The sequence below is a fragment of the Coregonus lavaretus genome (assembly GCF_964263955.1).
Source record: "Coregonus lavaretus genome assembly, chromosome: 6".
NCBI classification, from domain to species: domain Eukaryota; kingdom Metazoa; phylum Chordata; class Actinopteri; order Salmoniformes; family Salmonidae; genus Coregonus; species Coregonus lavaretus.
Window position 1 is genome coordinate 56,860,533 of NC_139993.1, and position 16,796 is coordinate 56,877,328.

General features: G+C 41.0%; 1 protein-coding gene across 3 annotated transcripts; it reads right to left on the reverse strand.

The window, feature by feature from the left end:
* Positions 1-3,337: 3,337 nt before the first annotated feature.
* On the reverse strand, positions 3,338-12,653 carry ak4 (adenylate kinase 4). 3 transcript variants are annotated; one of them, XM_084164131.1, is made up of 6 exons: positions 12,060-12,653; positions 8,612-8,787; positions 6,622-6,741; positions 5,694-5,866; positions 5,299-5,417; positions 3,338-4,955 (listed from the first exon to the last, which is right to left on the reverse strand). In XM_084164131.1, exons 2-6 carry the CDS (start codon positions 8,754-8,756, stop codon positions 4,826-4,828), a joined length of 687 nt encoding a protein of 228 aa, XP_084020257.1. In that variant the 5' UTR covers positions 8,757-8,787; positions 12,060-12,653; the 3' UTR covers positions 3,338-4,825. The 3 variants fall into 3 exon arrangements, with proteins under 3 accessions (XP_084020257.1, XP_084020256.1, XP_084020258.1); XM_084164130.1 differs by lacking the exon at positions 12,060-12,653 and adding an exon at positions 9,282-9,388; XM_084164132.1 differs by lacking the exon at positions 12,060-12,653 and adding an exon at positions 9,275-9,388.
* Positions 12,654-16,796: the final 4,143 nt, after the last annotated feature.

Consider the following 16,796-nt stretch of genomic DNA (forward strand, 5'->3'; position numbering starts at 1 on the left):
CGCGTGACAGGTACAATGTCAGCTCCTGCGGTTGGCTAAAATTATAATGACTAATGACTACGACATCATCATATTTTCACCTTATATTTAATGTGAGCTTCACTGAAACGAATCCAGCGACCACAATTCGCTGATCTAACAACAATATGAAGCCGCCTATCCATGTGAGCTCAAGTGTTCCAGATGTCACATAGATCCATATGGTGGAAACTGCGCAGTTTTGCGCCTCTGAATGCTGCCTACACAGCGCATCAAGTCTTGCTGTAGCCTACTAATAAGACATATGGAAGCAAAATCTGGGAAGGAATTTGGGGACTGGACTGGATAGATTGAAATTAAATTCACTCACATGTGCGGATCATGTAATAACCTAGTTGCTGCTATGACAGGAGGCTGAGATGATGGTAGGTGATGTGCTGCAGAGGCAGATGCAGAGGCAAGAGCTTTGGTTTGATTGTTGTGGGTACCATATCAGATGTATGGTACTGGTACATCCAATAAGAAGGAGATATTTGGTATCTGAGACAGTTTATTTTGGTATCCAGCAAATATACATGGGTTTTATCATAGAGTTTACTGGATATATTTCCTATGTGTATCTAGAGATCCCTCTTGAATCCCCCTCCATGCAAAAGGAAATGGTTGAGTCTGGCCTAAACAGAGCAGAGGCCATCAGGCTCCATAATCCCGGGCTGAAATCCACTCTGGGTGTTCCTCCCCAGCCGTAATGCACATGGGATTTACAGAGCCAACCCTGGTGGGGGATTAAAAGAGAGAGAGTAGTGAAAAATACCTCCCTCTCAGGGTTCACTTACTTACTGCAACACATACATGCGCGCACGCAGGCAGGCATGAACACACGCAGACACACAGGTACGCACGCAAACACATACATGTGCACACACACATGCCTACCTCTCCCTGCTCGCTTCTCTGATGTCATATCAAAGGCTGTATTGAGAAAGAGAGAGAGAGAGAGAGAGAGAGAGAGAGAGAGAGAGAGAGAGAGAGAGAGAGAGAGAGAGAGAGAGAGAGAGAGAGAGAGAGAGAGAGAGAGAGAGAGAGAGAGAGAGAGAGAGAGAGAGAGAGAGAGAAAGGGAGGGAGGGAGATTGTGCTGTAACTCTTATGAGTTCTGTCACATTATACTGCATTAGCATGCATGGTGGACTGGATACATACAGATGCTGCATCACTGCAGTATGCCTATAGAGTTCTATGATAGCATATCTAATATGTTAGCAATGGCATTCCCACACACGACTCACAGTAGAAACTCATCAGTCTCCTATACAGTGCCTTCAGAAAGTAGTCATACACCTCCCGAGTGGCGGAGCGGTCTAAGGCACTGCATCGCAGTGCTTGAGGCGTCACTACAGACACAGGTTAAATCCCAGCGCAGCTTACTGCGAACCGGGAGACCCGTGAGACGGTGCACAATTGGCCCAGCATCGTCCGGGTTAGGGGAGGGTTTGGATGGCTGGGATGTCCTTGTCCCATCGCACTCTAGCATCTCCTTGTGGCGGGCCGGGCACATGCACGCTGAATTCGGTCGCCAGTTGTACAGCGTTTCCTCTGACACATTGGTGCTTCCTGGTTTAGCGGGCAGTGTGTTGCTTGGCAGGGTCGTGTTTCATGTTCTGGGTATGCTTGTATTTTGTGTAGATCTTTGACAGAGAATGGCAATTAAATCCATTTTAATCTCACTTTGTAACACAACAAAATGTGGGAAGAGTCAAGGGGTGTGAATATTTTCTGAAGGCACTGTGGCGTTTTTCCTATTTTGTTGCATTACAACCTGTAATTTAAATTTATTTTTATTTGGATTTCATGTAATGGACATACACAAAATAGTCCAAATTGGTGAAGTTTCAAGAAATTCAAAAAAATAAATAACGGAAAAGTGGTGCGTGCATATGTATTCACCCCCTTTGCTATGAAGCCCCTAAATAAGATCTGGTGCAACCAATTACCTTCAGAAGTCACATAATTAGTTAAATAAAGTCCACCAGTGTGCAATCTAAGTGCCACATGATCTCAGTATATATACACCTGTTCTGAAAGGCCCCAGAGTCTGCAACACCACTAAGCAAGGGGCACCACCAAGCAAGCGGCACCATGAAGACCAAGAAGCTCTCCAAACAGGTCAGGGACAATGTTGTGGAGAAGTACAGATCAGGGTTGGGTTATAAAAAAATATCCGACACTTTGAACATCCCACGGAGCACCATTGAATCCATTATTTAAAAATTGAAAGAATATGGCACCACAACAAACCTGCCAAGAGAGAGCCGCCCACCAAAACTCACGGACCAGGCAAGGAGGGCATTAATCAGAGAGGCAACAAAGAGATAAAAGTTAACCCTGATGGAGCTGTAAAGCTCCACAGTGGAGATTGGAGTATCTGTCCACAGGACCACTTTAAGCTGTACACTCACAGAGCTGGGGTTTATGGAAGAGTGGCCAGAAAAAGCCATTGCTTAAAGAAAAAAATAAGCAAACACATTTGGTGTTCGCCAAAAGGCATGTGGGAGACTCCCCAAACATATGGAAGAAGGTACTCTGGTCAGATGATACTAAAATTGAGCTTTTTGGCCATCAAGGAAAATGTCTGGCGCAAACCCAACACCTCTCATCATCCTGAGAACACCATCCCCACAGTGAAGCATGGTGGTGGCAGCATCATGCTGTGGGGATGTTTTTCATCGGCAGGGACTGGGAAACTGGTCAGAATTGAAGGAATGATGGATGGCGCTAAATACAGGGAAATTCTTGAGGGAAACCTGTTTCAGTCTTTCAGAGATTTGAGACTGGGACGGAGGTTCACCTTCCAGCAGGACAATGACCCTAAGCACACTGCTAAAGCAACACTCAAGTGGTTTAAGGGGAAACATTTAAATGTCTTGGAATAGCCTAGTCAAAGCCCAGACCTCAATCCAATTGAGAATCTGTGGTATGACTTAAAGATAGCTGTACACCAGCGGAACCCATCCAACTTGAAGGAGCTGGAGCAGTTTTGCCTTGAAGAATGGGCAAAAATCCCAGTGGCTAGATGTTTGTTTCACAAGAAAAAATATTTTGCATCTTCAAAGTGGTAGGCATGTTGTGTAAATCAAATGATACAACCCCCCAAAAAATCCATATTAATTCCAGGTTGTAAGGCAACAAAATAGGAAAAATGCCAAGGGGGGTGAATACTTTCGCAAGCCACTGTACAAATAATATTCAGAGAATGCAGCTGAAGCTGACTGTAGCTTTGAAGTTTCTACTGTAAGCATATACATAGTAGGCATGGTGCCTGGAACTGGTGTTTGACCTTGAGAACTAAAAGAACTGAAAGGACATTTGTAGAAAATATTTTTATTTTCCTTGGAATATGCCAGAATTTGGATGGCAACATGACTTATGGACAGAAAACATTCAGTGTGTGGTATTGCACAACAGAGAGGTGTGGTAATACACAGTGTATGAAAAGCTTTCCTAATCACTTATTCACAATAATGGGCTTTCCATATTCATACTGGACCAATTACAGTTTACACCAGCGACTGTTTGCACATTGTGTTATTGAAATCTAACAGGGAGACACAAGACACATCCTCCCACAAACACTGTCCAACCACACTGACCACACATATCACTTTTCTGATACAGCCATTCAGATGTATTACACTTTAAACTGGTTAAAACACTAATATAAACATTTCAACAAGCCATTGCAAATATGAAGGCCTCTGGCTCTCTGAATAGGATTGTATCATTGTCTTTGGCCACATTAAAATCTTTGCTCCCTTTTAATGCAGTTATAGACCAATTCATTATAATCGTTTTATATAGTTTAGTCTTATAAGGTTATATTTGGTATAACGCAAATCAACAAAACAGTTTTAAATTGAACACAAAAACACATTTATGTAATCCAACTACCTTTGATAAAGATGAAAATCTTAATTTGATAGAACTCTAAAAGTAAGCCACATTATAGGGTGTGCTGTTTTGAAGTCAACAATAGTCATTTCAGTTGAAATGAACGATAAATCAGATATACAGAATTCAACAGTTATTTAATTACCCTTACAAGTGTGAATTGGAAATAAATTTTTTGCATATCCCACCTCTCCCTGAGATACCCTCGGAGAGTGGGTTCACTGCCAGGGTCTGCCATTATCAACGGCAACCCTGGAGCAATTAGGGTTAAATGCCTTGCTCAAGGGTACATCAACAGATATTTCACTGTGTTGGCTCAGGGATTCAAACAAGCAACCTTTGGGTTACTGGCCCAACGCTCTAACTGCTAGGCTACCTATGTGAATGTTAGAGTAATACGAATGTAAGAGTAATGGTGAAGGTGCATAAAGATGGAGGAATTCAGTTATGACGAGTTTTTAAACTACGACACTGTATTATACAGTGCTTTCCATTACACAAAACAAGAGTAATGGAAAGCACTGTATAATACGGCGAACTAAAGCAAATTAGGCGTTTGTGGCAAGTACATTGGGGCCGCCATCTTTATGCATGTCCCGCTATTAAAGGCATACTTAGGGTTGCACAACTCAGGCTCTCAAGTTCTGCAGTTCTGCTGATTTCCATTTCTCCCTGCGGCTTCAAACTTATTATCTGGAGAGTGGAAATCAGTCTCTGGTTAAAAGGTAAGGACGAAAACCGTACACTGTAGCCCTTGAGGACCGGAGCTGTGGCCCCCTGATCTATGTAGTGCATAGGATTGTATTTGCAGACATGTTTTGGTACCAACTGCCAAGCTAAAGTGGCTCCTAACAGCTCCTGTGCACGGCCTGCGCTTCTACTGTGTCACCTCTGCTCTCCTCAGGGCAGTGGGATGTGCTGTGTGTCTGTCTCAGGTCTGCTAGGGATCTTAGTGCTGAGAAGAGAGTTGATGTAAGGCCAGATCCTGTCGGTCTCTGTGCCAGAGAACATGTGCAGGATGCCCTTTGACCTGGGGAGGAAAATAAGGTCACACTTTAGATGTATAGTTGCATAGATACCATGTAGCTTAAATACATTATATTGTAATAACATTATAATAATATTGTAACTACATTGTAATTACTATGTAACTGATCAGTTGTATGTACTTTATCTGCAATTTCCATGTAAGAACGTAAAGTATGGCCAAAAACCTTAAATGAGCAATGGTGAGAGAGTACAAAGGTGGGTACAGTATTTCTGATTGGACATTAATGATAAACTGACTACACAAGATTAGACTAGACTTTACAGGGCAAGCTACTTACACAGTACTTTTAAAAATATGTCAGTGACGTGAAGAGTGGACATACTTGTACAGGTCTATGACTGGCTTGGCCACGTCCTTGTAGTGCCTCAGTCTGGCCACTAGAGCCTCTGGTTGGTCATCATCATGCTGGATCAGAGGCTCTCCGCTGAGGTCATCCCTGCCCTGGAGGGACAACACAACACAGAGAGATTCTTACAGCAATGACGTATACTGATGAAAACTGTACACAGCTCACAGAGAGTTGTCTTGAACCCCTCACATTCATATCATTAAAAGATTGTACTAATCATAAACAAATACAAGAGAATCTGGTACCGTATTTTCACAGCCTTCTGTAGAAACCATTGCTTAGTGCTGGGCTCTGGGGGGAACAGACAGACTAACCAGAAGACTGTCACTGGTGATTAAAAGGAGAGAATCACTACAGTATTTCCGGACCTGTACACGTGGAGGGTTGAAGCCCATGTTGTAGACCCTGCCGCTGGCTGGGTGGATCCAGCGGTCACTCAGCCTGTCCTTCAGGGTCTCATAAGGGATGTTGAGGCTGATGACCAGGTCCAGGTCACAGGTACTGTTCAGAGCCTTGGCCTGGGCTAGGGTACAGGGAAACCCTGGAGGACAGAAGAGAGGGATGAGGGAGACTGAGGGGAGGGTGTGTGTTTGTATGTGTGTGTGTCTGACATATTTCCCCATCAAGTCTTGTTTACAAGTATGTGTGTGTGTGTGTGTGTGTGTGTGTGTGTGTGTGTGTGTGTGTGTGTGTGTGTGTGTGTGTGTGTGTGTGTGTGTGCGTGCGCATGTGAATCTCACACTGCTCCTGCACAACAACTTTGAGGAAAATATTAATGTATTTTGTGTGACATCATAAAACGTCCAAACACAACATCCTTATGTCTCCCTTTACCCTACACTGATATGAAATTGGTAGACATATTGCAAATACTGCATTTATCCAACTCCTCCTCCCTGGGAACTGGTTCTGCTGACCTGGCTGTGAGGCTAGTTTAGGGTGTAAAATTGCACTACTGTTTACAGACCTTGGCCTGCTGCCTGTCTGGCCTGTTTCAGCTGGTTTCTGGGTCAGACACAAACCTATTCAGTCAATGTTTGACATGATATCTTACACTGTCTGGACGATGGTCATATTTAACAGTAAACTCAATCAGGTGTGTGTATGTGTGTGTGAGTGTGTGTGTGTGTGTGTGTGTGAGTGTGTGTGTGAGTGTGTGTGTGTGTGTGTGTGTGAGTGTGTGTGTGTGTGTGTGTGAGTGTGTGTGTGTGTGTGTGAGTGTGTGTGTGTGTGTGTGTGTGAGTGTGTGTGTGTGTGTGTGTGAGTGTGTGTGTGTGTGTGTGTGAGTGGTCTTACCATCCATCAGCCAGCTGTGGCAGGTCATCTCCTCCAGCCTGGGCAGTAGGAGCCGTGTCATCACATGGTCCGGCACCATCAGACCCCTCTCTATGTAGGTCTTAGCTAGAACACCAGCCTCTGTGGAGGGAGGAGAGAGATGATGAAGAAGAAGAAGAAGAAGAAGAAGAAGAAGAAGAAGAAGAAGAAGAAGAAGAAGAAGAAGAAGAAGAAGAAGAAGAAGAAGAAGATGATACCCGATAAGTAAAAAGCATGAATACGCTTTGAAACATTTCTAATAAGAGAGCTGGACTTTTGGCTAGAGGCAGGGGGGCAGAGCAAACCCAGCCAGGAATATCCTTTATGGTTTTAAAGTAATTGTCCAGTGTTTCCAGATTTCTATGAAATATGACCTATAATTACTTACAATATGAGTGAAATAGTTTTCCTTCCAAAGAATTGTAATTAATTATGTTAAAAAGCAGCTTTTCTGTTTTGGAATTATGTGGGCATACCCCAACAACAGAATGGTGTGGGCATATACCGATCATTAAAAATATTCAAGCGAGTAGACCGCTGATTGGCCAGGGGACTCCCTAAAAACACACCACTTCGATACATCTACAACTGGAAGTGACTTTTCGTAGCAGGTTAGGAGAGCATTTTCGCTAACCTAACCCTTTTCCTAACCATAACCTAATTCTCCTAACCTGCTACGTTAAGCTCATCCTCTTCAGGAGTATGACATCATACTTTATGAGGAAATAGCAAGCATTTTTTAAACGGTCTGTTTGAGATTTATGCTTTGGCCACAAATATGAGTATAGGACGACTCAACAACATTATTTGGGTATGTGTTAACAGAATATTATCTTTTAAAAGTGACATTTTCACTGGACAGTTACTTCAACACCTAAGCGATTACCCATTCACCCTGCTTTCTATCCCTGTTGTTTCCCCTGCTTTATTCACAGCAGTCAGTCACATAACTCGCATCTAAGACGGATCTCCGGACAAAACTACAGTCTCTAAACTACAGTCATCAATAATTGAATGACCTTCTGACCAATCTGGATCACGACAATGTTGTTACAGTGGCAACAATAGAAGTACATAAAGCCAAAGCATACCATTGTTAAATTAAACTGAAGATCTCTATGGTTCAATACAGAGTATGATGTGTTTATACAAGAGCTACTGTAGGCCTATGTACTGTAAATAACTCCAGTATAGTAAGTCTGGAAACTGGGTTTAGTTTAGTAAGGCATGGCCTTAAAGCAGTACTGACAACTGTAATTACAAGCATACACATGGGCTAAAGAGCTGGGCACACGTTCTGATTAAAATAGGCTCCATTTAATGGGCTCAGAGAAGCCAACTCATAGAAGTTACAAACATCACCCATTAATATAATGAAGGAGGTATTCTGATGCAGCATTGTTATAACAGCAAGGTAATTAGGAGAAACGTTATAACAGCTTTATAACATGATGAACAAGATCTTGAACACACTATAAAAAAGTTTCTACCAGCCACAGCCTATAGCAGATACTATAATTAAACAAAGTAAACTCTTTATAACTGGGATTTTTTTAAACCATTTAATATGTGTATTTGAATGTGGACCATTTTAGTTACTTATCAGATAGTAGTAGGTTTGCCATCGCGTCTAACTTTCACTAATGTTTTTGTGGCTTGGACTATAGTGGTTTCCTGCCTGGAGAAATGCTCCACTGTTATTGGCTACAGTCCGGCATGGTGCCAACATGGAAGCCACTCTTCACCTCGCCTGAACTTGGGCCTCTGCTGGTGTTACAATATTGTTGGAATTTACAGAAGTGAAAGCTCCGACAACAGGCTTAGGCTGCTGGAGGTGAAGACAAATATGTGGCAAATTAAATGGCTATATATATACATTAATGAGAAAATAAATAAAGTAAACATAGATTGATAAAGGGTAAATTATAAATAGATACATTGATGGTGAGTAACCTATCAAGAATAGGCCAACCTGTGTTTGCAGCTATATTCTCCCGAAGAAAGTCGCCACTGGACAGATGCTTGAGGCCAAAGCTCTGCGCAATTCTTTCGGAAATGGTCCCCTTCCCAGAGCCTGGTGGACCCATGATCACAGCTCGGAACAGTTTGGCCATCATCCACTATATCCTGCGACACCACGGACTGTATCTGGAGGAGACGAAAGAAAAAAAAGTTATTCCAGCATTGCATACTTTTTGCATTCATTGAAACATTGATACGCATCTTTCAATGTTGCCCATGGTGTGCACTGTGCACCTTATCACCGAAGTCTGTGCAACAGAGACTTTCTGTTCCTTTGAGTTAACAGGAACATAGTTATTAAAGTGTATTATAATTTAGTATAGTTATAATAGTTTATTTATCATAGTCATTATGGTTTATTGTTTAACATATTATATTGCAGGATCTAACCAGTTTCTTTTTTCCATATTGGTTACTTACGATTAATAAAGGCTAAAGAAAAACGAAATTTGCTGTTTGCAAGGTTGTTAAAGAGCCTCATTCATCCAATCAGCGAGAGAAATCGAACTTCCTAGATTTATTTTCATACAGATGGCGGATTTAAACTATGTAGAAAAACAACAGGGCAACAGTCCAGCATAATGAGAGATACCTCGCCGATGCCCACAATCACTCCTCACCTCCGATTTCTGCGTGTGTCCTGCAAAAAGTATGCGTTATAAAGCACGTAGTTCACTCTGACCAAGTCAGAAAACGTTTTTTTTCCTGTTCTCAAGGGACAGTATGTTGCCTGCGTCTTTAAGAAAGGGGTTTTCTCTGCGAATGGATGGAGGAGCTGCCACAACGCCCTATTTCTCAGCACCGCCCCGACACATCATCCAGAAAAAATGCGGACGACTTGTGCGCAGGAACTCTTGGTAACGCTTAGGAATCTGGTACCTGTAGTTTTCTATTGTGAGGGAGCCATGAGGAATTCACTGTAGCAACCATATGTACATCTATGGCTGAGACATGAGGACTAGAATAGGATAGAATAGTATGGATTAGAATAATAGATCCTGGGTCGTCTGCACGACTGCAGATCACCATAGCCCACTGAGCTAAAGCCTACAGGCATCAGCTTATGCAGCTATCACAAGTCTATAGATCTAAGGTAAGGTCATCAATCATGCATAGGCCTAGTTTGTGTGACCCACCTCTACTAGGTCAATACACTATTACACACTATTATTAGGTTAAAGGACACTGCGTTGCCAGAAAGTTGACTTAATTGTATGAAAGTCCAACTTCGTGCAATGATGTTCTATTAGAATGCAATTAAAGCTATTCAGAACTATTTGGGAGTTATATTGATTGGCATGTCTCCAGAAGGGAGAGAGGGGGTGGGAGCTTGATAATGACTGCGTAATGAATGGTATAAATCCGAATTAATGTTCCCACTCATGCATAAGACACATATTGACAAAACACTGTGAATCCCAAATTGACACACTTGTTGACAGCAAGTCAATGCAGCTCGCGCGTAACGGTAATTTCGGGTGTCCCTCCGAAACATTGGCCATCACCCATTACTAGCCTGGTCCCAGATCTGTTTGTGCTTTCGCCTACTCCATTGTCATTGTCAAGCCAAACATGACAATTTCATAAGGAGTTGGCAAGAGAACAGAAACAGACTGGTACCCAGGCTACATACCATTACGCACAGAGACGCTGTCATTCCGCGCAACATTTGCAGACCAAGGAATGTATCCTACTTGTTGCGAACCAGACGGCGGCGTCAGTGTCCTAAAGCTGTCAAATGCTGCGCATGCACAGCCTATTGTTGTCTTCAGTCAATGGAACCTGCCTAATCCATCAGACGAAAATAAATTGGAAGATTATCAATTTACTCACTAGCTGTGCTTCGAATGTTTTTATTATTTTTTGTCACATGGCTGAGAGATTTCAATAACAACAAAAAATGGCGACAATCACGTTGTTCTATGTTGGTCTTGCTGCGTCATAAAAAAAATGAAAAACGGGAATGAAACGCGCAAAATGCAAGTAAGTAAGTCTAATATTTGTCAGATATTGAACTGCAAATAAATATAAAAAGATAATTGCTAATGTTAATTTGGACTACATAGTACTTGTTTTTACCTTGGAAGGGGTGTGTGTAGGCTGGGCGTTAGCGTTTGCTGCACATTAATACGACTCAATAGAAAAGATAGCGTTGCTCTTTGACATGGTTTTGTTATTGAATATCAAAGTTATTATGGCAATTTATATATTTTCAAATTTGGAAAATGATAGACGGCCTATTTACAAAGGGTTTTAAATAACCTTACTCTTGTTCTATTTAGGCTATAGAAACAGCAACAAGCAATTGAAATGTGTTGATTGCGTTCGATTTTCTTATAATAGTGATCAAGTGTTTGAAAGAAAGTACGTTTATTTAATATATAGATGGTGGGCTCTTCACGATTATTGAAGGGTCTGGTATGGCTATTATAAGAAGTACAGTCTATGGGAAGTTTTGTAGCTAGGCGTTTACATTTTTACAATTGAATTACGCAACCAGTGTTATGTGTTTTGCTCGATTCAACTGTTGTCTCAACATTGCGCAGCTGGTTATTTTTCAAATAATTGTTGGCAAGTGCTCGTGCAATCCTGTGATATCAAACAGAACCAGCTATTCGAGTTGTTTACATGAAGCGGAGGGCGGACAGAGCTAGGGAGGAGTCTGCGAGCGGGCTACGCGACCGGACTGCTCGAGAGGATTCGCGCGCTGAGGGCGGAGCCCCAACAATCATAACAAGTCTTACGTCAGCTCTGTGGTATAAATTATGCAGTTCAAACACTACTGGGTAAACAGTGGTGGCGTCGACCAATTAACATGGTGTTATTCCTGTAAAAGATGATACCCTACAGTTGTTATACATGTATGCTATTGGGATTACATTCATTTGAGGTGAGAAAGGCATCGTACTCATGGTAGTAAAATACCTTTCTAGAATTCTGTAATGCCTGTATGGAATTCATATAACATGCATAATTCATGATTATCTCTTTTGAATAATTATAAAGGTTTGCAGGTTTTGTTAAATGCAGTTCCCTGTGTAACCTATAGTATAGAGAAGCCTGTTTACATTACTTCTGCATTCAAATGTGTTCTCATTCGTGTAATACGAGACTATGGAAAACATGAGTGCAAACATGATATATGGTCTATGCATATTTTCATAATCTCATTTTTTACTCCAACGCATGTTCTGCACTATACAAAGGCACCCCCACCTGCCGATCCTATACAGCGTCTTCTCATTCTCCTGGCCACCTTATTTATAGCATGATTTAGCATGGTTCCATCTGCAATAAAACAGTGTGACTGACTGGGGTATTATTGTTGCTCTGGGCTCCCAGTCCTGTGTGTGTGTGACCCTGGCCTGGCATCATGAAGACGGATGGCATCCTGATACCTTGGCAGGGCGTTGGGTTGCGCTGCCTCCACTGCTGATGCTGTACCGTCACTGTGCTGGAACTCTGACTGACTGGGCCCCTGTCTCTTGGCTAATGTCTCCTGTCTGCTAAATGTGACATCCAGGCTGCCCTGGTTCAGTTATCACTGTGCTGATGCTGTCCATTTTAAAGGTACAGTACTGTGATAACTGAAGGATGGCTGCCATCTTGACACACCTGACCCACTGACTATGTGATGATGGATGGACGGATGGAGGGAGGGAACAGGTGCTGCAGTGGAGGAGAGATGTGATATGGGTGAAGGAAAAAGGGAGGAACTGTTGTGTCTTTGAAATAATTACATACGGGATATTATAATGTTGTGTCTCTGACTTAAATTTTTCAAAACCACATACAAATATTTTGAAAATTTGAAAATACATTAACCAATGATTGTAGCCTATCATATTTCCATTTTATTTGACAACATTTTATATTTCCTGTAGAAAGAATGATGTATTACACCATAAGTTGAAAGTGAACAAATTCTTCTTTTGTAGCATTTGAGTCATTAATGTTTTTAATAAAATGCAAATAAATCGGAAAGAAACTGAAAATAATATGTAGTCATGTTATTTCTAATACTCAAGGTGTAGGGCCGCCACAAGTAATTTTGGCAAATTTCCAGAAATAAAATGCAACTATTAAAGACATTATAGCCTGTAATGTTTTGTGGGAAATTATTGATAATTAAAGATATAAAATATCTAAAATAAAAACATCACATTTTCAAATTGATTAATAACTTCTGATTAGATTTCTATATAATAAATAATACATATTTGTAAAAGTTAATAATACATTTTTGGTATGATTGTAGAATAGAAATAACAACATATGAGTAAAGGTATTTCCATAAGACTCCTGTTTGACACATGTCCTTAGAATGTTAGCAATACAGGAAGTCAATGCGGAAATCCCCTCAAACAGACAAACAAAAGGTCACGATCACATCTTTCTCTCTCCCTCCCTCTGCCTTCACCCTCTCTCTGCCCCCTCCCTCCTTCTCCCCTCTCTCTACCCCCTCCCTTTCTCTGTCTCTGCCCCCTCCCTCCTCTCTATCCTGCTCTCTCTCCTTTCTCTGCCCATACATGTTTTTCACTCAATCACAACAACAGATATCAATCCACACGGTTCGGTTTAACTGGACAGATCAAAGTCTTAAATGGTATTGAGAAAAAAAAAAAAAGGTTCTTGAATCACCCTAATCACACAATTTGACTTTGGAGATATGTCAATCAGTGGGAACATACATTCTGGTACATAATAAAACCACTGACAGAGACATTTGGTAAACAAAGAACTGTAGATAAAAGTCGACTTCTGTTTCACATCCCTATTTTGAAAATAAATATGTTTTCTTTTCTCCTATAGCTGTGAGAAAGTAGTGGTTAGCTGACAGTGACCTGTGGTTTTTGCTTTTTGTTCACTACACTGTAATGGTATTCCCTTGCCTTTCAGTTTACTGGAGACCCCGAGGATATCTGTGAGCCTGGAAGTTCCTGCTGACGCTGTAACAAATCATCAATCACACTTATAGCACCACAATCTTATAATGAGTAGTTTATGAGCACTTCTGTGATTTACACTTTTGGGACTATGTTACATATGAATGGTTCTATCAATCATATAGGATGTCAAAAAAAAAAAAAAAAGTTTATATATATATTAGGGCTGTCAAAAATAGCGCGTTAACGACGTTAATTAGTTGTTTGCTGTTAATTACGTCAATTTTTTTAACGCATTTCACGCATGCGCAGTGTGACAAATTATTCAGGTCAGGAAAGTGGTTGGGAGCTAGAGGCGAGATGGAGCAAGGTGAGCAAAGTGGGCCTATTGACGGATTCAAATATAAAAAGAATGATGATGGTACAGTTAACAAGTACAAGGTTATTTGCAAGATTTGTAAGAAGGAGTTTCAATTTCACCGGAGCTGTTCAAGCTTGAAGTACCATGTCAACGCCAAACATGCGTTTGCTGGGCCGTCAGATTCAGCAAGTGGTTTGCGCCAGACCACGCTGAATGTTTGCAGGCAATTAACAAAATCAACCTCAGATAATTTGACCAACACAATAGCAAAATGGATTGCAAAGGATTGTAGACCCATTAGCATTGTAGAAGACTCAGGTTTCCTTGATGTTTTGCAAGTGGCGTCTCAAGACTCATTCTATAAGCCACCGTCAAGAGCCACAGTTATGAAGAAAATCCACGAGCTCTATGAAAACGAAAAAGAAAAAAGGAAAGAGGTCTTGGCTCAAGTAAATCATATCGCCCTGACAGGAGACCATTGGACATCAGTGAGTAACAACAATTACCTCGGAGTAACTGCACATTTAATCAGTGACACGTGGGAACTGAAGTCTTTTGCGCTGACTATATTAAAAACTGAGGAGCGTCATTTTGCGGAGGCTTGTAAAGAACAGTTCCTGTCTGTTGCACGTGAGTGGGACATCGAGGGCAAGACTACAACCATTGGGACTGACAGTGCACGCAACATGGTTGCCGCAATTCGACTTACACGCTATGAACACATGAACTGTGTCGCTCACATGGTGCAGAGAAGTGTCACAGTGAGTCTTGCTGACAGCGGACTCACTGAAAATTATGTATCTGTGTCCTGTTATTTATCTTTTGGTATGCATTTCAGAAAAAAAATGGTTAGGATTCAGGTGTAATTGCAAATAGTGATTAATCATGATTAATCCACTGAAAATTCTGATTAATTTGATTAAAATTTTTAATCATTTGACAGCCCTAATATATATATATATATATTTTGTTTGTTTGTAACCAGGCATCACATACTTACTAGCCTATATACAGTTAGGTTTTTATACGGTAGATTTGTAATACATTTGGCCTACAGATGGCCTATGCCTGTTGTGTCAGTGACTACAACATTCTTGGGAAATTTCTGCCCACGGTTTCTGGCAAACTAACACATTTGTAACACATCAGATATGGGACGGGAAGTCCCTCCCCTACAGGCAGACTGGACCATCTTAAAGGACCTGGCTCTCTATTTCCTCCCACCTCACTACGAGGATGTCAGTTTCCATTTGACAGTTGGCCTCCTTTTTGGACTACATGACAATACTGTAAATAAGAAATGTTGATGATCATATGTGGAGATATGATCAGATGGGAAAGAAATGGAGGAGCAGAATTCCCTATTACATCTCAATTTCAACAGAAAAAGCCTTTTCTCATCTTTTGAACAGAGAAAGGGTTATGAATTAAATAAGTAAATAATTGATTAAGATGGTCAGAAACAAACTCGATTGTGACTGGGGTTTTCCTCACCAAGGACGATCAATGTTTCCTGTAACCCACAACTGATGGATTTTTGACGTAAAAATCTAAGTGATATTACTGTAACAGTTAGAAGGAATTGATTTTGTTAACCATTCCATGTGTTGCAAATTATATAATTAAATGCTTTTAGAGTCTCAGTGCATTTATATTGAGCTATACCAGACACTGAGTGCTTGTTAAAGAGGCAAGATATATCTACTGTATATATATTTTTGGGGTATCGAATCCACATTAGACTAATGTATGCATCAAATAAAATCAAAGTTTATTGGTCGCGTACACAGTTTTGCAGGTACAACAATGCAGCATTATCTAGCAATACAATAACAATACACACATAATCCAAAAGTTAAATGAAGACATATCAGAAGGAGCAATGACAGAGTCCAGAATATAGATAAACTGGATTGTTCGAGCCCTGAAAGCTGATTGGCTGACAGCCGTGGTATATCAGACCGTATACCATGGTTATGAAAAAACATTTATTTTTACTGCTCTAATTACGTTGGTAACCAGTTTATAATAGCAATAAGGCACCTTGGGTGTTTGTGGTATTTTTAAAAACATTTTTAGTCATTTAGCAGACGCTCTTATCCAGAGCGACTTACAGTTAGTGAGTGCATACATTTTTCATACTGGCCCCCCGTGGGAAACAAACCCACAACCCTGGCATTGCAAGCGCCATGCTCTACCATCTGAGCTACAGGTATATGGCCAATATACCACAGCTAAGGGCTGTATCCAGGCACTCTTCGTTGCGTCGTGCATAAGAACAGCCCTTAGCCTTGGTATATTGGCCATATACCACACTCTCTCGTGCCTTATTGCTTAAATATATGTATGTAAATGGTGTGTATAGACAGTATGGACAGTATATGAATAGAAAATGTATGTACATCAGTAGTTATATAAGATGAGCCATGACTAGAATACAGTGTATACATATAAAGTGGGTAAAACAGTATGTAAACATTATTAAAGTGACCAGTGTTCAACGACAATGTACATCGGGCAGCAGTCTCTAAGGTGCAGGGCAGAGTACCGGGTGGTAACCGGCTAGTGACAGTGTCTAAGGTTCAGGGCAGGGTACTGTGTACTGTGCATGGCGTATTACATGAGTAATATACATAGAAAATTACTATGCAAAGAACTCCCAAAAGCCTACATGCCAACAGAAATGTTGACATTTAGCATTTTTTTCACACACCCTTTTGTGTGGATTTTAAGACCCATAAAAGATGAGGAATGGTTTTATTATCTCCAAACACGACTAATATGGGCACGCACATACGCACAACAATGGATGTGATTTCCTTCAGTTTACTGCTCCCTCCAGTCTAGGGTTAACAACATAAATAACAGTGTCTGTGGGTTAGAGGATC